The sequence below is a fragment of the Neolamprologus multifasciatus genome, chromosome 11 (assembly GCF_963576455.1).
Source record: "Neolamprologus multifasciatus chromosome 11, fNeoMul1.2, whole genome shotgun sequence".
In the NCBI taxonomy this organism is placed as follows: Eukaryota; Metazoa; Chordata; class Actinopteri; order Cichliformes; family Cichlidae; genus Neolamprologus; species Neolamprologus multifasciatus.
In genome coordinates, this window is record NC_140449.1 from 4,398,918 (window position 1) to 4,420,186 (window position 21,269).

The window sequence follows — 21,269 nt, forward strand, 5'->3', positions numbered from 1 at the left end:
TCCAAGAAAATAAAAGTATGTCGTTTACACAGCAAAGGCAAATGTGACAGGTGAGCTAAATGTGTTACCTGTCAATGAAAGTCGGGCAGATGTGACGACTAATGCTGAAGCCTGGGTGTACATACTTCCATCCACCCGTCTGTCCGTCCGTCCACCGTCTTCTGCTGGGCACTAATGTGTACTCATTTATGTAGATGAATATGAGATAAAAATGTGTTATCCACCATCTGTCTGTATTTAGAAGAACTCACCATCCTGACATCACTGACACTCGTCTGAAACAATAGTTACAGTAGTAACTGTAAAGTTACATAAAATATTTTGTTTCTTTTTTACTGTGGTTTTCACTTTGATTGCAGTTTTGTGGGACCCAACCAAGAAAAGACGTCCGGGGGGCTGGAGAGGGCCTTCGTGGATGAGTCACAGCCCCCTGCAGCTGCAGCAATAAATGGGGCCGAGGAGTCGACAAGCCACCCAATCGGTGCTGCTCACCCCCCCAACAAGGATCTGATTGGCAGCATCAGAGCAGAAGTAGACAAGCTGATGCAGGATCATACCAAAAGCTCTTCTCTCACATCATCTCACACTGGCACAACTAAGAAACACCCGGTGAGCAAACTATAAAAGGCACTACTGTAGAAAAGAGATTACATTCACACTTTGCATCATACGTTTCCTCAGGCCTCCCGTGGCTCCCTGACTTCTCCTTCCTGTACCTCTTCAATGAGACGAGCCACTCCAGCTCCTGTCAGAGGCCAGCGACTGGGTGGGAGAGCGGCGGTGACTTCAAGGTCATCGGGGATAAGTAGAGGTTCTGCTGCACCAGCCAAACCCCGGTCTGCTGTTTCCTCACAGTGTCCACACAGAGCGACATCCACAAAGACCCACGAAGATTGCTGGGACTGCACAGGTTATTAACTGCACACATCAAGCTTTAGATAATGTAAGAAAGAATGGTGTGCTTTCCACGCTGTTAGAAACTGTACAGTCATTGATCGATCATTGGATAACTGCTTAACTCCATTTCTTATCAGCCAGCATCAATCCTGTCAGTTTACCTTGTAACGTCCTGACTTTGTAGCACTTCTTTGAATCCCTTTCTGTGTGTTTTCACTGCTAGAACCAGGAGTAACAGTGAGGAATGAACTAGTGGCATCTGTTCAGTCCTTGGTGGCTGTCCTCCAGCAGCAAATAGACGCTACCAAACACCAGGATTCTGCACAGGAAGTCAGAGAAACCAGGCTGGAGCAACATCTTCCACAGATCAGTGTAAGGAAATACTGTTTGTGCAGGTTTTCCTGACCACCAGCATCTTTTCACTCTGTGTGGTCGGTAATAACCTGTATAACTTTAGGAAGATGTGTTTGGGTAATCTTGTTTGAACTCTGGAGTGACTTCACTTACGAGGAGCACATTCCAGTGATGAAGCTGGAAAAGAGAAAAACAGGGCTTGTTTTGTATCTTAGCAAAGTAGATTCATTAGGCAAGGCAAGTTTATTTGTATAGCACAATTCAACAACAAGGTGATTCAAAGACATTAAAAAACAAAAACAAATAAAAAGCACGATTTAAAATTGATTAAAACAAGCAAACAAACAAACAAACTAATTAACAAACAAACAAAACGGATAAAATCAGAACAGTAGATAAAATCAGTAGTTAAAATGTAAGTGTTGAAATTTAAGCTTAAAAGTGTGGATTTGGTGTTTTATTCAAATGCAGCTGAGAACAGGTGAATCTTCAACCTGGATTTAAATAAACTGAGTGTTTCAGCTGATCTGAGGCTTTCTGGGAGTTTGTTCCAGATATAAGGAGCATAAAAGCTGAATGCGGCTTCTCCGTGTCTGGTTCTGACTCTGGGAACTGATAAAAGACCGGATCCAGATGACCTGAGGGATCTGGAAGGTTCATACTGGGTCAGGAGGTCACTGATGTATTTTGGTCCTAAACCATTCAGAGCTTTATAGACCAGCATCAGAACTTTAAAGTCTATCCTCTGACGGACAGGCAGCCAGTGTAAAGACCTCAGAGCTGGACTGATGTGGTCCACTTTTTGGTCTTAGTGAGGACTCGAGCAGCAGAGTTCTGAATGAGCTGTAGTTGTCTGACTGATTTTTTAGGTAGACCTGTAAAGATGCTGTTACAGTAATCAAGCCTACTAAAGATGAATGCATGGACTAGTTTTTCCAGGTCCTGTTGGGACATCAGATCTTTTATCCTTGAAATATTCTTAAGGTGATAGTAAGCTGACTTTGTTATTGTCTTAATGTGTTTTTCTAAGTTTAGGTCTGCATCCATCACTACACCCAAATTTCTCGCCAGGTTTGTGGTTTTTAGGTGTATAGATTGAAGTTCTCTGGTGACCTGTAATCGTTTTTCTTTGGCGCCAAAGACTATTACCTCAGTTTTGTTTTTGTTTAGCTGGAGAAAATTGTGGCACAACCAGTCATTAATTTCCACAATGCATTTACCAAGAGCCTGTACAGGGCCTCGGTCTCCTGGTGACATTGTGATATATATTTGTGTGTCATCTGCATAGCTATGGTAGTTTATTTTGTTGTTCTTTATAATGCATCATTAACATTACACCATAATACAGAGGTTCCTGTATTCACACTTACACACACGCAGTTACTGTCCCTCCATTTAGAAAGGTGTCATGGTCTAATTATTTTGTGTGTAGTTGTTTTTTCCTGTGTGATAATATTCAACATTGCTATCAGTACATTTATCCGTGATTTGGAGAGCCCAGCGCTGCTCCTGACGCAGGGGAAACTAATTCTAAACTAATAACCCTAAACTAATAGGGAGACCGACCTTTGCACTTGTGCAGGTGAAGCCAAAGGCAAGATATGATCATCTTTTCTTTGACTTGGAAGGAAGTTGGTTTGGAAACATATTTGGAGATGCTTCATCCTCTGCTTTGCATTAGTGTGGGAGCCCCGTCATAAACATGTCCGTTATGCCAGCAGGTCCACACGTTTTTCATTCATACTCCCCTTGCAATGGCTGTACGTCCCCCGCTTTGGGAACCTCTGCTGTAATACTTTTGTTGTTTTGTGCTGAGAAACACTCCTACAGCACATTGATGGATAGAGCCTGGTCTGTGTGCTGCACACTGCTTATTTAGTGAGTCTTGAATACACAACAGTGTCAGTGCAGTTTTCATTTCTGGGATATTAGTTAATTGATTTGAGGGAGCATTCCAGAGGATATTCTGACGGGAACTTCTGGAACGTGGCATTGGATTACCAAACACCCTCATGCTAACTTCCATCTCAACTTCTAATACTAAGCGTGTCAGCAGTAACCATAAGCTCTGCTTTTCTTGAACAACATCATACAGAGAACATGAATCCATTCATCTTCTGTTACTTATCTGAAGCCAAGTTACAGTAGTAACAGGACATGTAGGGTGTTGGAGATGGAAGGGATGTGTTCTCTCTCCAGCCTGTGTCTGTGTTGGTGTCTGGCATTGAGGTTGAGCTGACCTTTCAGAGCTCTCCTTTTGCCATGTTTTACAGTGTTGGGCCCAGCTCTTTGTGGGGTGAAGTCTGTGTGCCTAAAATCTGCTGCTGGTTACCAAAGCAGAGCCTAAAGCTTACAGATGCTAGACAAAACCTGAGTAGCTGGTCATTGGTACAGCTCTGGGTCCTAAATATTTAAAATGGAAAGATGTGAGTAAAGTTAGAGCCTTTGTTGTTTGCACATCACTTTAGCAAACTGAGAGCCATCCAGGGAGGGACTGAGCTGCAGAGCTGAAGTGCAACAGCCTCTGCTTAAAGAAGGACTTCACATGTTCATCCACAGTGTTTTTCACCTTTTACAAGGACAGAGTTGTTTTTCCTAACACTAAATGTAGAGTGCCACAACACAAACATACTGTCAAAATGTGTTTCAAAGGGAGAAAAGCAAAACCATGTTGCAGCTCCTGTGCACACTGATTCTTGCTGAAAGAGAGGCCTGACTTTGGTTTGTTGCCTTTCAGACTGGCAGCTCCGTGCTGGAGCAGCTGAGGACCCAGCTGGCACAGAAGGAGAGGGAGCTGCAGATGATGAAGGCAGGAGCAGAGGAGCTCAGCTCACTCAGACAGCAGAATTACCTGCTGCAAAGCAAGGTGCATAAACACGTCATACTTTCATTCCATATATATAGAAAATGTAGGATGGCCCTTTCTTATTTGGGTAAGACTTGTGTTTTTTCTCTCAGCAGCTGAGAAGTGCAGAAGAAGCCAGTCAGAAGAAGAGGTGGGTGGAGGCTGCAGATGTTGCTGCAGATGAGAAGTTCCAGCAGATTGATAAAGAAATCAAAGAGCAGGAGGCACTGATAAAAGGTTACCAACAGGTTAGTGAGCCTGGACTCTACATCTTATTGTGACTTTTGTCACAACGTTTTTCTCTCAATGATTTCAGTGTTAGTTCGTCTTTTTAAGGACTTTTATTAGGACTTGTTTCTAAAACAAATAGACTGATTTCTACTTTGTGTTCTGTCAGCTGTAATCCCAGCAGTGTAAGTAATGTTATACATTTGCTATCATCAACTGAATGGATGCAAATTTATGACACTACATACTAGGGCTGCTACGATTAGTCGACTAGTGACGATTACATCAACTATCAAAATCATCGACGACTGATTTAATAGTCGACGCGTCGTTTGAAGCTTTGTAAGATCCCAAAAGACGCAGGAATAAGTAGTAGGATTTAAGAGTGTAATAACGGACTGAAACAGAAGATGGCAGCACTGCATGTACAAGGATGCCAGCTGCCGTTAAACCCCGAAGAAGAAGAAGCTGTGTCCCAGAATTCATAGCGCAGCCCAGCTCAGTTTCCAACAATGGTGGCAGCTAGTTAGTTTTAATATTACTCTTATTATTCTTTCTGGGTCACAAAATAAACGTTTAACATATTTTCAGGCGAGAATGTAGCTGTGTAAACCTCAAATATCTGCTCAGTTTATCAAGACACCACATATTTTCAAAAGCGCTCCAACGTTCTCGGAGACGTCTGTTACCCACTAGCTCGATAGCTGACCAGGAGGTCAAGGGTCACTAGAGCCGCTGAGAATGGCAAAGTCCCGGCACATCATTTTCAGATCACCGCGGACTTTCGCTGCTCTACATCTACTTTAGATGTGTCCTTGATCCATCACAGATGACTTAAATGGATAAATGACCTCCTCAACATGTCCTGAAGTTCTCCAGAGGCCTGGTAATGAACTAATCATGTGATTCAGGTGTGCTGACCCAGGGTGAGATCTAACACCTGCAGGACACCGGCCCTCGAGGTCTGGGATTGGGGACCCCTGCTTTAAGAGTTTGCATAGGTTTGGGAGATGAGAGTATCTTTAATGAGAGGGACTCATTTTCCCCTAAACTTTGTCTTTCTGCCTTCTGCTTAAAACAACTTAGAAGTCCTCTCCACTCGCAGCAGTGCTGTACCTCAGACGCTCTATGTTAAGACGCCGTGTGGGCACAATTTATGAAATTCTAATCATTTTCAGTTTTATACAAACTGCAGTAAATAGAAAAGCCCATATTAGGTGTGAGCAACGGTTTTAAAAAACAAGATTTGTACCTAGTTGTTCTTTTCATTGTTTTTTTACATTAATCTTCCTCCAGGAGAATGAGAAGCTGTATTTACAGATGAAGGCTCAGCAGGCCAAGAGTAAAGCTAACGAGGAGGCCATGTTTAAAGAAAACCAGCGGCTGCTGAATGAGCTGGCTGCCACCAGGTGAGCGTCTGACAGACCTGTACGTCCCACACATATGTTGTTGTTTGTGTGCACTGTGAAAGACTGACCACTTGGAACACTGCGAGTCATACACATGTTCATGCATCGCTTCATTCTGTGCATTTAAGCACCTAACAGTGAAGCTAACAGCGAAGCTAACAGTGAAGCTAACAGCGTGTGGAAGGTATTCAACACATAGACCAAACCGGAGTCACTCGTGTTCAGGGACAGCAGCGCTAACTTTAAGTTTGTGAAGTCGGTCGTTAACAAACAGAGATCATGAAGTTCTCTAGATGTGGTTGTTCTGTGGTCAGGGTAAACCTTCTCTAACCTCACCAGGGAGCAGCTGAATAAAACTTCGAGGCCAGTGGGAAGTATATGCCTAACGGATCACACTCCACGCATTGCAGACTTGTTAGCGCAAATAAACTCACTTCAGGTCAGTACCGCTCTCACCCACCTGTACTGTAAGGCTTGAAGGGCTATGTTAGCCTCTTTGATGTAGCACAGATGTGAATCTTTGTGCAGAGAAATGAGGCCAAGATGTCTGCGGACGTCCACAAGCTTGAGCAAGAAAAGCAGGCTCTGGAGGTGGACATGCAGCTCATTAAGAAAGAGAGAGACCTGGCTGAAGCCCGAGCCACCTCCACAGCGGGTAAGATAAAGAACAGTCCTGAAACTACAATATCCATATTTTTCATCCCCTTTTCACTTCATATACAAACCCAAGTCCAAAATGCTATAATAGGATAATGACAAGCCCAAGTTTGGAGCTTCGTTTTGTAGAAATGTGCAAAACTCTGCCAGTTTAAAAATGTGCTACCTTAGCAGAAACCCATAAATCAAAGTGGCAGCTTCAGATGTTGTGTTTGACCAAAGAGACTCACTTTAATGTTGAGTGACAGAGAAAAGCATCACATGCTGTCAGGATTACTGCAACACTGTAACCAGCTGCTGCTTGTGATTTGTTTATAAAACCCCAAAATGTATCAAACTGACAAATATGTGCAAGTCATTAAATGTATGATTCAAAGTGAAATCGTCACCAGATGTGACATCTAATCCACACATGCAAAAACATCAGAGGAAAGTACTGAACGTACTGACTGATGTTTACTTAACTGTCGCACAAAAAGCCTTTGTTGGAGACTTCACGACGTCTCCTGTGTGGAGAAAGTATTCCCAGGTGTGCTCGGGTGGGATTTTGGCCCAAACTTCCACACAAACAGTCTTCAAAACTTGAAAGTGCTGCGCGGGCCCTTTCTATGACCTCTGACCTTTAGTTCTGGATATAGGTCAGGTGATTGGCTGGGCGAGACACTTCATGTTCTTTCTCTGAAGCCAGTCAATAGTTTCCTGTCTCTGCATCTACTGTCATTTCTTCGCTATCAGGAATGTGTCGGCACATTTTCCCTTCATCCTGAAGTGTTCCAGTGTCACATGCTGAACCACCCAGACCTTGGTGGTGCATACCTGTTGGTATGGTGTTTATTATGCATGCAACGAGTGGAACTATGGTCCCATCTGACCCGACTATGTTCTCCCAGTATTTCAAAGGCTTGTTTGATTGTTTTTCAGCAAAATTTAAACGTGTTTCATTTTGTTTTTTCTTCAGTAATGAACAGTATTGTGCATACAGGCCTCTCCTCCAGTGCCCCCTGGCTCTGCGATAATTCGGTTCCTCTGTGGGGAGGACCGGCCATGACCAGGCGCTGGCCACTGGAACCTTCAGGATTTTAGAAATTCATCTGTAACCAATCAGGATGTTTTACAACAATAGGACTGTGACGGTCTTGAGCTAGAGTATTTGTTTTTACCCATCATGATTTGTTGATGGTCCCATCTGGCCTATAAAAAGGCAGGATTGCTTTCTGAGTGCTGATAAAGCTCAGCTGTGACTTGTCTGTGTCACTCATTCTTACACATAACTTCATCTGTGGACATTTATGTTTGATTTCTTGTAATGTGGGGATTAAGCTGGTGAAGCTTTCATGTCAGTAGCACCTTTAGAAATATATTTACTTAGAAAACTGGTGACATGTTCAATACTTATTGTACCTGCTGTGTATATATGAGTAAGAACTGATTTCTCCTGAACGTGTTAGGAAACCAGACCTTTGAGATGCGTGCATTAGAGGACAGGCACCAGGAGGACGTGACAGCCCTTAAGAAAAAGCTGCAGTGGTTTGCTGAGAAGCAGCAGATGCTGGACAGAGATGCTGGCAGGCTGAAGGCTGCTACAGCTGAGATACACCAGCTCAGAGAACAGGTGACGCTCTCACACGATGGTTACAGACTGATTTATTTTGTACCCTCAATCTGCATGAATCCTCTGTCTGTGCTAACTACTTTTTATTTTAATGATACTTGCAAAGAAAAGCGTCTGGACTTCTTTAAGTTGCTTGAAGACGTTTCACCTTCATCCGAGAAGCTTCTTCAGTTCTAAGGTCAAATGGTGGAGAGTCCCAGATTTAAACCTAGTGGGAGTTTCCCCCCACAGAGGGACAAAAGGACCCCCTGATGATCCTCTAATCACATGAGCCAAGGTGTGAAACTGGGTGTGGGTCCCAATCAGCCAGAGTTTCGGGTGAGTTCATTGTGAAACCTGGCCCCACCTTATCATGTGACTTCCTGAGGTCAGATGGCCCAGGATGTGAGTGGGCGTTAAGGCGTCTGGGAAGGGATCTCAAAACTGGATTATAGATGGCAGACAGTTGGTGTCGTAAACCACCGCCTCTGTTCAAAGATGGTCGCTCACAGTGGACATAGATGCTTCTTTCACTCCTCTTTCAAACCATCTGTCCTCTCTGTCCAAAATGTGAACATTGGCATCCTCAAAGAGTGACCTTTGACCTTTAGATGCAGATGGACAGCTGAGTCTTGTCCTGTGGAGGTGGCTCTTCTGTGTTGTGCCATGCGCTTGTGAAGTGGCTGTTTGGTCTCTCCAATGTAGAGGTCTGAGCATTCCTCGCTGCTGTACGGCATACACCACATTGTTAAGTCTGTGTTTTGGCGTTTTGTCTTTCGGGTGAACCAGTTTTTGTCTGAGCGTGTTGCTGGGTCTGAAGTACACCGGGATGTCATGCTTGGAGAAAACCCTCCTGAGTTTCTCTGATACACCGGCTACATAGGGGATGACAATGTTGCTGCGCCTGTCCTTCTTATCCTCCCTCGCTGGTGTCTGATCTTCTTTTCTGTGCCTCTTTGCTGACTTTAAAAACGCCCATTTAGGATAGCTGCACGTTTTGAGTGCTTCCTTTACATGTGTGTGTTCCTTCTTTTTCCTTCAGGCTTAGAGGGAACATGTTCTGCCCGGTGGTGTAGGGTCCTGATTACTCCAAGTTTGTGTTCCAGAGGGTGATGGGAGTCAAACAGGAGGTACTGGTCCGTGTGTGTGGGCTTCCGGTAAACTTCGATGGTGAGGTTTCCGTTCTCTTCAATGTGCACAGCGCAGTCCAGGAAAGGCAAACAGTCGTCCTTTGTGTCTTCCCTGGTGAACTTGATGTTTTTATCCACAGCGTTGATGTGCGCAGTGAAGGATTCCACTTCTTGTGTCTTGATTTTGACCCAGGTGTCGTCTACATATCTGTACCAGTGGCTGGGTACTCTTCCTTTGAAAGAGCCAAGAGCCTTCCTTTCCACTTCCTCCATGTAAAGGTTGGCTACTATTGGTTTGAAAGAGGAGTGAAAGAAGCATCTATGTCCACTGTGAGCGACCATCTTTGAACAGAGGCGGTGGTTTACGACACCAACTCTCTGCCATCTATAATCCAGTTTTGAGTTCCTCCCCAGACGCCTTAACGCCCACTCACATCTGACCTCAGGAAATCACATGATAAGGTGGGGCCAGGTTTCACAATGAGCTCACCCGAAACTCTGGCTGATTGGGACCCACACCCAGTTTCACACCTTGGCTCATGTGATTAGAGGATCATCAGGGGGTCCTTTTGTCCCTCTGTGGGGGGAAACTCCCACTAGGTTTAAATCTGGGACTCTCCACCATTTGACCTTAGAACTGAAGAAGCTTCTCGGATGAAGGTGAAACGTCTTCAAGTAACTTAAAGAAGTCCAGACGCTTTTCTTTGCAAGCTCCTTTGACTACCTCACATGTTCAATCTCTATTCAAAAGCTTCCTCCATGTAAAGATCTGATAGTGGGTGTGGCGAGTCATAGCCCCGCCCACCAGGACATAAAGCAGGCTAATTCAATGACTGTAACATAACCTTCTAACGTGTGACTCAGTGTTTGTACCTGAAATAGAGTCTAAGAGTCTGTTTTAGCATCTGTGTGGTAGTTTTCATTAAATGCTTTAAACATTTAAACACTTATAATAGAAACAAAACATTCAATCACACCATTTATGATTAATGAGCTCAGTGTTTAGTCTTAGAGACTGTTTCCTTTGTTGAACTTTATTTGTCTTTGTTGTTGTTGTACTTTTTTTAGATGTACAACTTGAATAATTTATCATTCCCATTTAAGGCTGGTGGTTGTACTCTCCCAGTCAGACCATGTGACCAGGCTGTGATGGTTTTGCCACAAACCATCGTTTTCTTTCCTGCTGTCACAGAGCACCTCCCACAGGGGATTGTGTGATTGTTGGTTTCTGTCTAACATTCAGTTCTTTATGTTACAGAAAAATGTGCCTCAAGGAAACTGTTGTTTTGATTTGAAAAAACTAAAATGGATTTAGTTGTGTTAATTTTAAGGAACGTGTCTGTCTTTGCTCTGGAAACATTGCTCTAGAGCGTCTTCTTTTGTGGTGCTTTACAGTGACAACAGTGAAAGCTTTAGGAATGAGGATGGAAAGTGGGAAGTAACAGGCCGTCTCCATTTCAGGTAGAAAAACTGAAACAGGAAGTGGGCAAAAGAAACAGCTGGCAGAGAAAGGCGAGAGACAAATTTGTGGACTTGAAGAGGATGAAGGACTTGGAGCGACAGGTTTGGCACACGGACATACACTAACAGTTAATTTCTCCTTCTTCTACAACTTCATATCACTTGTTTTCACCAGGTGAAGGAGCTGGAACAAATACTCAGGAGCAGAAACCCAAACTCGCTGCCTGCTTTGATTTATGCTGCAGCCACATCTGCCAGCCACGAGGACGCTGGCGAAACGTCCTCTTCCAGCCGGGTCGCTGCTCTGCTGGAGCGAAGGATCCAACGTCTGGAGGCCGAGCTGGAGAATCACGACGAGGAAGCCAAACGCAGCCTCCAGGTTATGGAGCAGCAGTTTCACCGAGTCAAGGTAGAGCTAACATCCACAGGCTTGTCGATGTAACGACCTGCCAGCACTTCCCACTCAGGACCCCAAACAGAAAGCCCCCGTCACACCACCAACCTATTCACCACCTCCCAGCTTGGGTTCAGAGGTCAAACACTCAGCTTTTAAGATTGGGCTTAAAACTTTGCCATTTGATAAAGCGAATAGTCAGGGCTGGATCAGGTGAGCCTGCATCCAGCCTCGGCTGCTGGGGGCGTGTTTAGACACACCTTTCAGAGCTGTCTGCTAGTGTGGGGTTTTGTCCTTTGTAAAAATATGTTACTCACATCTTAATACCAAAGAATTAGAGCAGCCACCATCTCTTGCTGGTCATCAGGAGAAGTCACTGAATCCACACTTTGTGATCACCACGTCTCTTCCTGTGTGCGTCCTCCTGCTTGGTGTGCTAGAAAACCAGAGCGACAAACAGACAAAAGCTTCATAGAGAGCGGTGAAGCCCAAAGAGGAAGCCGTGTGACATAATAAGTTCAGTTTCAGTCAGTAAATGAGCTTCTTAACAGCACAGCTGTGAGACTAAAACGTAAAACCTTTATTTTTCTCCTTTACATGTCTGACTTACAGCAGATCAGTGAGGAAACGTGTGTCTGTGCTCATTTGGCTGAAACAACACTTTGAAATGTTCTTGCTGTGGAAGTTTGATTCATCACAGTGAAGAATCACGTTTCAGACGTCTGGTTATAGCAGAGACTCCGTGTGTTTTATAGAAATCTGTCAGAACCATTATTTTCTGTGGTTTGTATCATTTAATGATGAAATGATCATTAAAAACATCAGATGAACACATGAACTAGTTCCTCTTGTAGCCTCGTAGCACTTAAAGCTCTTTACACAGCTCGTCTCAGTCACCAAGCTCTAATATCCACACACAGTCCTGTGGAGCAGCCAGGGACTGAAGCACCATTAGCAGATCAAGAGATGAGGCAGAGTGAGTACATCATAACACAGTTTCACTGTAGTAAAATACCCCTCAGCAGCTGTGTGACAGCACTATGAGTCGCTTTACAGCACTATGAGTCGCTTTACAGCACTATGAGTCGCTTTACAGCACTATGAGTCGCTTTACAGCACTATGAGTTGCTTTACAGCACTATGAGTCGCTTTACAGCACTATGAGTTGCTTTACAGCACTATGAGTTGCTTTACAGCACTATGAGGCGCTTTACAGCACTGGCCATTTTGATTTCTGTAGAAAAACTGAAGGACAGAAAGGTTTTATTTCAGTTTGGACTCTTGTCATGGACACATTCATTAGTGTTTTCAGAGCATTGTTTCATAATGACTGCAGCCACTCTGCTGTGGAGTCTGTAGGCGTCGGCCTGCTTAGTTACACCCACGAGCCTGTCAGCTGCTGACTGGCTAAGTTTCCAGCTGTACCTGTTAACTGGTTTGTGTATCACTGTTTATACATAAAGGAGAAAGTGTGAAGCACATGTGGTTTGTTTCACACAGGGATCAGTAACAGTGTTGCTTGGTCGGTAGCTGCTTTTGATTTGTTGTTTCTTTGCTTGCAGTCACTGATACTGCGCTTGGTCCTGTATTATTATTTCCTCTTCATTAAGGACAGTTTTATATATAACGTGTCACAGTTATTTAATTAAATTAGACACAAATCAGATACATTTTAATCATGCTCACAAACTGAGTCTTAAAAACGAACGACCTGCAACAGTGTAGCAGATTTTTGTTGAATGCCACTATGTGTCTGCTCTGCAGCTTCGCTACGAGCAGCAGATCTGTGAGCTGGAGCAGCAGCTGCAGCGGCAGCAGCAGGTTGAAGCAGCAGCTGGGTCCCAGTCATCAGTAGTCCAGGCTCTGGAGGAAGAGCTGTACCGTGTGAAGCAGAGCCACAAACAGACAGAGAAATCTCTGCAGGAGCAGATCGAGTCTCTCCAGCAGCAGCTGAAGGTCAGTACAAGTCTCACTAAAAGCAATGAGCTATTTTCTTAGCTGCCTCCAGATGCGAGAGCAGGCAGGCTTTGCTCTGCAACCTTGGACTAATGGATGGAGTAGGATAATGGAGCAGTTGATAACACAAAATAAACTCGATCATACAACACTGAGGAGAGCCCTTCGTTCTGCAGGCCCTGCCGAGTCCCGGCCGGCACCAGCGCCAAGCCGAGGCAGCATTTGGCGTGCGGCTTGAGCGGCTGAATCAAGAGCTCGCTAAAAAGACACGGACCATTCAGGAACTGAAGAAGGAACGGAGGAACACGCCGTCTGCCCCCAACACACGAGCAGAAAGACGATCCACTGAGAGCAAATACCAAGAACCAGGTCTCCTCACTGCAGCAGGAGAAACGTTCCCAGCTGCTCTGTGTGAGAAGACCTATCAGCCCACAGTATTCACAGGTGGGAACGCACTTTTTAAAATACACAAAAGGGACTAAAGATCACCTGATACAATGAAATTATTTTGTGGTCACACTGTTTAATTCACTTTGATTTTGTTTATATAATTCCAAATCCCAACAAGATTCGCCTCATCGGGGATGAGAGCAAGGAGACGAGACAAAAGTCGTGCTGTGGGAGAGCCAAAGATTAATAACAACTCATAACTCAATGCAGAGTGTTGCATAAGTACATAGAGAGTGAAAGGGGGCAATTTATGGTTCAGAAGACGCAGCACGTTTGCAGTCTGCTTGCAGAAAGCCTCGTCGTCAGATGGAGGCACAAATATGCTCCCTGTGATCTGTCAACCAGTCGTGCTGTTGTTGGTTCATCACGCAGCCACAGAGAAGATCAGAGTTACAGCAAACTCAGAGCTGTGTGGAAACTCAAGTGTTAAAAATGACCGGTTATGCCTATAACGTCTGTTCCCTGAAGGAGAGGAAACATATGCACATATGGGGGTGGCTGTAGCTCCGAGGGTAGAGCAGGTCATCTGCTGAAGGGAAGGTCGGCGGTTCGATCCCTAACTGCTCCAGTCTGCATGCCAAGTTTCCCTGGGAAAGATACTAACCCCACGTTGCTTTCCGAAGCTTCCATATGAGTGTGTGTGAACAGTAGGTAGATTTACTTATTGCATGAATGAGGCACGTTGTGTAAAAGCTCTAGTAGTAGAAAAGTACCAGTTCATTTACATATAGTTTATCAAGCCTGGCTGAAGACATCTGATTACATCTTTAAGACAGATGAGCTGTGAGGTTTGGCCCCACCTGCATGTGCACATCCTGCAGGTCGATAGCTGCTCTTCACTGAGCAACGCTGCACGGCGAGGCACCGTGTTGTACCTCGTTATTCTTTCAGGGAACAAACGTTATAGTTCAGACAAGTGAATCGACTGGTGTGTGTGTGTGCGTGCGTGTGTGTGTGTGTGTGTGTAGTGCATGTGTGTGCGTGTGCGTGTGTGCGTGTGTGTGTGTGTGTAACTGAAAGTGGTTTACACACAAGTATTGTTTACTTATTGTAGACTTGCATCAGAAGAAAGAACATTCCCACATCGATGGCAGTGCAACACTAACAGCAGGGATATAGGAACGTCTGTAAGCAGGGCTGTGGTTTTCCAGATTTAAAAAATGCAGCTAGCTGGAGGCACTAGAGATTTTTTTCATGTTTCCTTCTGACAGGGAGTCATATCTCTGAGGTTCTGCAGGAGAACGAAGCTTTAAAAAAGCAGGTGGAGCGTGTGCTCCTGCAGAGCGAGCAGGAGAAGGAAGCTCTGAAGGCCGACGCTGCTCAGGCCGAGCAGCAGCTGTCCAGGTACAGTTCTGTGGTTTTGCTTCTGTGTGATTTCTGCTCGTTTCCAAATGCTTCTACTTGCACTTGTGTTTAGGAAATGTTATCCTTAAAGCAGTGAAGCAGACAAAATATCAAAGTTCATTTACAGTGTTGAATTTCTATCCCTGAGCCGTAAAAGGCTGATGGGGAATATCATTGTCTGACCTTTGTGAGTGGAAATAAACAGGTGTACAACAAAGTGCAAACCACTGGTTATACTCAAGAACAAAAAGTGTGTGGAGATGATGCAGATCAATCTGTCAGGAAAACGGTGAAGGGGACGTCACGTTGGGGATGCGTGGCTGCTATTGGAACATTTGTGCTGCTGATGAATTCTCAAGAACATAAAGACTCTTCAGATTCAGGCAAAACTGATTGGACGGTGCTTCATAGTGCAAATAGATATTGACCCGTCCTGCAAAGAAGCAGGATGTTCTTCAACAACCCAGCCAATCACCTGCTGCCCCTGAATTAAACATATGATTTAATCTCCCAGGCTGACAGAGGAGTTTGAAGAGCAGTTATCCACTACGAATGCAGAACACTTTAGAGTGTTGGACCACCTGCGGGCCGCCCATGCACTCGAACACTCAGACTCTAAGGTCGCAGAACTGACGAATAAGCTGAGCACTCAGGAGGTAGGGCTCCCTCATCAAGCAGCCTCTGTACGACACGCGCCTGCTGTTTTAACATTCGTATGTACCTGCAGGTAATGATGAACCATCTGGACAAGCAGCTGAAAGAAATGCAGGGGTGCAAAGAAGCACTGAGAATATCCAGGAGGAGGGAGGATGCTCTGCAGACGCAGGTGAGGAGGTGGAGAAAGATCGCTGTGCTGGCTCCATCCAGGATTGTACACAGAACGCCAGGATTATGGAACGCCAGGACTGCCAAAATGAATTAATGTTATACACCATTAAATAATTCATTAAATGTGTCAATAATTAATTAAAATTGGAATTATTTAATACATATTTATGACATTTAATTAATTATTTCATGATGTATTATTTATTTTGGCAGTCCTGACCTCTGACTGTTCATGAATTTATTTCATCTGTCAGCCTCACCCATCAAACTAAGTGGGCGGGGTTAACGCTGCCACTGCATCTTCTCTAACATCTGATTGGTTACTGTGCAAAGTAAGTCAAGTCGGGTCAATCCTAGATAATCGATCGCTGGTGTGGACTTGGGGCAGCCAGGTATCCCAGAATGCATTTCAAATCACAAGCAGCAATGGTGGTGGCGCTCGAAAATGTCACTTTGTCTGTCACCAACTACACTTTCAATAATGTTTTAGCCGTGAAAGTAGTGGCGTAAAGTCCACTCAGCTGGCCAACATAGAACATGTTTGCAAAAGTGCTCCGATGTTTTCGAGATGTTGCTAGCTAACATCCAGCTGACGGCGTGCAGCGAGCTCACAGCCCCGCTGTTCCATCGTAACTGTTTTTCACGTTTACCAGTTAGATGTGTTCCACATGTTGCATCTGCAGATTCTCATCTTCACTGAACGGTCGTCTCTTTCCGCCTGCTCGCGTGTCCTTGTGTTTCTGTAACATAAATAACGAGCCGACGTTTTCCTCACGACACCAGCTGACCCTCAGTTTACCTGCACACATCCTGCTCACCTGTCAGCTGATTAACTCCTGCTGCTTATTCAGGAAACACTCACGTTACCTGGTGATGGTCACAGGTTAACGTGGGCAGCCGGTGCTCCATATAACACAATGTCAGCACAAGACAAGTAAATTTGTTTGGTTCCATTATAGTTTAGGAGTCTCACAGATACACTGAGATAAATCAGCTATTACTGAAATACACGTGCTATATAATTAAATATGATATAAATGTGGAGTTTAGTTATAAAGGACACCTTTAGTCTCATTCATGAGCAGTATTAGTTTTATTCTAACATCCAGACGTCTGCACGATTTCATAGTTTGTAACAAGCCTTTGACAGGTAAACGTAACATGACCGAAACACCAACATGAAAAAACTACCTCACACAAATCACGTTACCTTCATTTATTTTTATTTTAGTAAACTTTGCTCATTCTAACAGACAGCTGGTGCTTAGAATAACTATTAAAAACCAGAGGATGTAATATTTCTGGGCAGGCTGAAGTCTTTCAGTATCTACGCTGGTTCAACGCTGCTCCTCTTGGTGGAAATGCGCCTTCTCTTTTCTCCTTGTATAAAAAAAGATTTTTAATGTTAGTTTTAACTTGAAATTCAGTTTAAATCACACATATGAACGCCAGATAAAGAAAAGCGAATGGTTCAGTCTAACGTGCTCCAGTGAGACATTTAACTTCAGTAAAACGATGCAGTTATGAAACATAACTTTAATCTGAGCCAAACTGATTTCCTGAGTTGTAAATAAAACGGTGAAGTAAACGTGACCCGACTGACAGAAGCTGAGTGAATTAAGTCCAGTGTTTAACCACTGAGAGCTAAAACTGAGCGAAGGTTTGCCAGTGACTGGATATCAGCCGCTGATAACGTGCTCTGTAGTTTTCTAGGTGTCCATCGCTCTCCGTTTAAATCCTGTTTGTCGTCTTTATCCCAGGTCAGTCACTCTGACGGAAACAAACTCCAGCAGCTCTGAGCTCAGGAAAAAAACAAATTTACTTGTCTTGTGCAGAACAATTCGCCGACATGGTGTTATATCGAGCTGCAGCTGCCCACGTTAACCTGTGACCATCACCAGGTAACGTGAGTGTTTCCTGAATAAGCAGCAGGTGTTAAACAGCTGGATGTGTGCTACAGCGCTGAAGACATTCCTGGATATGCTGACCTCGCTCCGTGCTGCACAGGCCTCCGAGGCAGCAGAGGGGGCTTCCAGTTTTCACTCATGATCAATATTCACAATAAAAACATTAGTCGAACAGCGTGAGGTCTGCACGTGTTTCATAGTGTCTAACAAGCTTTGTACAGTGAAACCTAATGGTTACTACGACGGAAACACCGACGTTATCTCTTTTAATAAAGTGTATGTGTTTATACACAGGTCACGCTGATTATTGAACAAAAAGCACAACGATCAGATGTTAACTGCACTTTTTTGCTCTCTCTACTTAAACTTTGTCTGTGTGGGTCCTGGTAATTTAATTGATTAATTAAATATGTCATAAATATGTATTTAATTAATCAATTCCAATAAATTATTGACACATTTAATTATTTATTTAATGGTGTATTTAATTAATTCATTTTGGCAGTCCTGGTATTCCATACTGAATGACCCTGCTGAATACTTTAAGGCCTAGCTCACATGTACATGTTCCTTTTTTAAACCAGCTGATTAGCTGCCTCTGTCTCGTGTTTAGCTAACCAAACTGCTGCAGGAGCTGAAGGAAGCTAAAGAAGCTTCAAGCTCGGAGGTGAAACTCCTGTGCACCTTGGAGAGGAAGATACTGAACATGGAGCTCCGACACCAGCACAGAGAGAAGGAGCTGCAGCAGGTACCAGTGAGGACACAACCAGCTGACAGAAACTGGAACCCAGAACCTGATGTGACCCCTAAGGTCAAGATTCAGGTGTTTTAAATCAGCAGGTGTGATTAACTTTGAACACAAAGACATCCACGGTGGGTGATGAACTAACCACGTTCAAACAAAAGCAGTTCTGGATCCACATCGTCAGCGTAAATGAAACTAACTTGAACTAGTGGCAAACGTAAGCGTACCTGAATGTTATGCTATAAAAGACTTTAAACGTCTCCTGGACTCTGGGAAACTCTGCAGTCAGACAGACATCGGAGTTAAACACACTGCTGAACCTGAACATGTACGCTGTGTGGTGGAGAAGACTGTGCACTTCCCCTGATGACATGATCCACATAGAGGTCAGATGAAGTAGTTCTGCTGTATCAAATACAACCTGAGGTCTTTTGTTTGTCCTTCAGGTGCTTAGGGGGGCGTGGCAGACGCCAGGTGATGATCTGCAGTCTGAGCTGGAGCACTGGAGACGCCTGGCTCAGGACAAGAGCAGGGAGATGGATGCTTTCCGCCTTGAGCTCGACTCCATCCTGGACATCCTGAGACATCTGCAACGACAGGGAGCGGTTCTGCCGCCTCCTGAGCTCGCCGTTCCACAGAGGAGTTAACACGACGTTTGAAAGCTGAGACTGTGAATGCTGCAGATTCCATGCCAGCGTGTCAGCAATAGAAGCTTTTACTTTTTATTTAAATAACTATCTATTTTCATATTTTTCATGTTAATGATTTATGACCAAAGACCTGCAGAGACCGGCTTACCATCCCTGCCTCCACAGAGGAAACAGTTGTGTAAAATAAAGAAACCTTGTGAACATTATTTTGTTGTTTGACTGTTTTACATATCTAGATATGACAGCAGGGCCTGCAGATAAAAGTAATATACTTGATCACAACCACAATATGAATACATATTTAAATATTCTGCAGTAAAAGTTCTCCTTATGGCCCCAGTGTGAGGTGGAAGGTCTCAGCTACACTGGCCGGCTTGGTTAGCAGCACCGAGCACGGCTGCTGGGTAGCACTGCGTAACATGCCGTCAGTTGTCCTCTGCAGGTGTTTTTGATGGGATTTTTCACATCAGTCTCAATTCTTCATGTCTTTTCCTCTGTTTCAGAGCCTTTGCAGGTCAACTACATGCCACACTTCGTAATAAGAAATCAGCTCCACATTCAACTTATAGATCCAATTTGTCTTCATCATCAGATTTTCCATCTTCTTGGATTCTTTGCACAGTTTGATGGTCCTACATGAGTAATATAATTAAACCCGTAGCAGTGAGAAAGGTTTTTTGTTACAGTCATTTGTCAGACTCTTACAAATCTGTAGCAGCAGAGTCATTGAATCATTCAAACAGAATTTAAACTCCTCGTTCTGAAGACTTCATGTACGTGCTGTTTTCCTTGTGATCTCTCTTTCAGTTAAGTACAGAAAACTGCAGAGAGGAGCCGAATTTAAGTCTACTATAAAATCTTCAAGCGAGCAAATACATTAATCATCGATTCATGCTCGACGAGGAATGCTGTCAAACCTGGTCCTGCTGATGTCACTGAGTGAAATACAGATTTGATCCCCTACAACGGTCTATGGCAGCTGTGCGCCCATGTGGGACACAGATTACAGTCAGTCAATTAGACACTACTGATCTTATCTTGTGTTTAAAGCACGCCGCCTGTCTTCAGAGTCAGTTCCTTACGCTCCAGCTTCTCTACAACTATTGGAAAAACCAAAGAGCTGTCAAAAAATGTCAGGAACGAGGCTGTGGACCTGCACAAGGCTGGAACGAGCTACAAGACCACCAGCAAGAATACTGAAGATTGTCGTGGTCTTCCAACTTGACAGTGATTGCCAACATACTGCCAAGGCAACAAAGGAGCGGCCGGGCCGGTCTCCAGGCCTCGGTACTCAGGAGGGAGCTGAACTTTGTTGTTGTTTAGCAGCAGCCAAGAAAACTACAGGAGTTTCTATAAAGAGGGTGGAACAAAATCCTTCCTGAGATGTGTGCAAACCTGGTGACCAACTACTACTGTGCTTCGAAAGAATCGTTTTTCCATCAAGTGTTAAGTCATGTTGTGCTTGTTGTGATATAATATTTATTTCACTCATGACATGAAAATCTATTTAAGTTTTGTTCTGTTCTTTCTGGATACTACCATGAAATTTGTGACTGTTCGTTTCTTTTGTATGTAAGTGAACTTAAAGCAGGGGGTGAAATTAATAACAAAAATACTGGAGCCTTTATTAACTCCTGTAAGAGCTACTCGGCTATGAAATCCCGAATCAACAAGCTCCTGTTACTGCGCTACAATCAGGAGGTTTTGTGTCGTTAATGCCAGAAGTTCAGAGGTCTGTGTTACTGTGTCAGCGGAGCACGGGCAGCTTTTACACTTTGTCTCTGACACCTGGCTGCCACTTGGTGGATGCGTTGCTGAATATTTTGTTTTGGAGAAAATACGTCAGATCACGAACACAAATGCTCAACTTTTTTCCAGCAGTTATCTACAAAGTTCTAGGTTCTCATAATTTTGCATCTCTTTGTGTTGGAGCCTGACTCTCTCACATGAAATACATTTGTGTGATAAAGGATGTGCTGGCTTTAAAATGACCGACCGACCCCGTGTTCATTAACACTGTTTTAAACTGGTAAACATACTGAATAAGACTTCAAAAAGAAGTGGGAGAAAAAGTTATTTAACATAAATAACATAAAATCATGTGAGAGAAGGATTCTCTCAATTACAGTGCAAAGGCATCCTTAATATGTTAAACATCAGTTTAGAAAAACACCAAAAAACCATGCTAGATGTCTCTACTGGACTAATGTGTTTGGACACACTGGATGTGGCATCGGTTAGGTTCGTATTGTAGGCAGTGAATGTCCCAATTTAGAGGTTCATCCAAACACAGCCTACAAATGCATCCTACATTTCCCAGGATTGGAAAGATGCACCTGCTGGATCCTTTGTTGCTTTATTATTCGTTTGTGAAGGCGTTGCACGGGTTAGCACCCTCACACCTTTCTGGTCTTTTAAATTGG

General features: G+C 44.0%; 1 protein-coding gene across 9 annotated transcripts in view; it reads left to right on the plus strand.

Annotated features, from left to right (window-relative positions):
• cep162 (centrosomal protein 162) overlaps positions 1 to 19,035 on the plus strand; it is a 38,672-nt gene extending 19,637 nt beyond the window's left edge. For 5 of the 9 annotated variants that reach the window (XM_085177295.1, XM_085177292.1, XM_085177293.1 and 2 more), the window contains exons 12-29: positions 360 to 609; positions 682 to 910; positions 1,121 to 1,269; positions 3,989 to 4,117; positions 4,210 to 4,344; positions 5,621 to 5,733; positions 6,073 to 6,172; positions 6,262 to 6,388; positions 7,839 to 8,002; positions 10,573 to 10,674; positions 10,748 to 10,981; positions 12,731 to 12,922; positions 13,099 to 13,366; positions 14,584 to 14,716; positions 15,231 to 15,372; positions 15,444 to 15,542; positions 18,065 to 18,199; positions 18,643 to 19,033. In XM_085177295.1, coding sequence (XP_085033421.1) covers positions 360 to 609; positions 682 to 910; positions 1,121 to 1,269; positions 3,989 to 4,117; positions 4,210 to 4,344; positions 5,621 to 5,733; positions 6,073 to 6,172; positions 6,262 to 6,388; positions 7,839 to 8,002; positions 10,573 to 10,674; positions 10,748 to 10,981; positions 12,731 to 12,922; positions 13,099 to 13,366; positions 14,584 to 14,716; positions 15,231 to 15,372; positions 15,444 to 15,542; positions 18,065 to 18,199; positions 18,643 to 18,843 — 2,902 coding nt within the window. In that variant the 3' untranslated portion in view covers positions 18,844 to 19,033. Of the gene's footprint in view, positions 1 to 359; positions 610 to 681; positions 911 to 1,120; positions 1,270 to 3,988; positions 4,118 to 4,209; positions 4,345 to 5,620; positions 5,734 to 6,072; positions 6,173 to 6,261; positions 6,389 to 7,838; positions 8,003 to 10,572; positions 10,675 to 10,747; positions 10,982 to 12,730; positions 12,923 to 13,098; positions 13,367 to 14,583; positions 14,717 to 15,230; positions 15,373 to 15,443; positions 15,543 to 18,064; positions 18,200 to 18,642 lie in introns of all 9 variants that reach the window. The other 4 variants (XM_085177299.1, XM_085177297.1, XM_085177298.1 and 1 more) reach the window with 3 other exon arrangements.
• Positions 19,036 to 21,269: the final 2,234 nt, after the last annotated feature.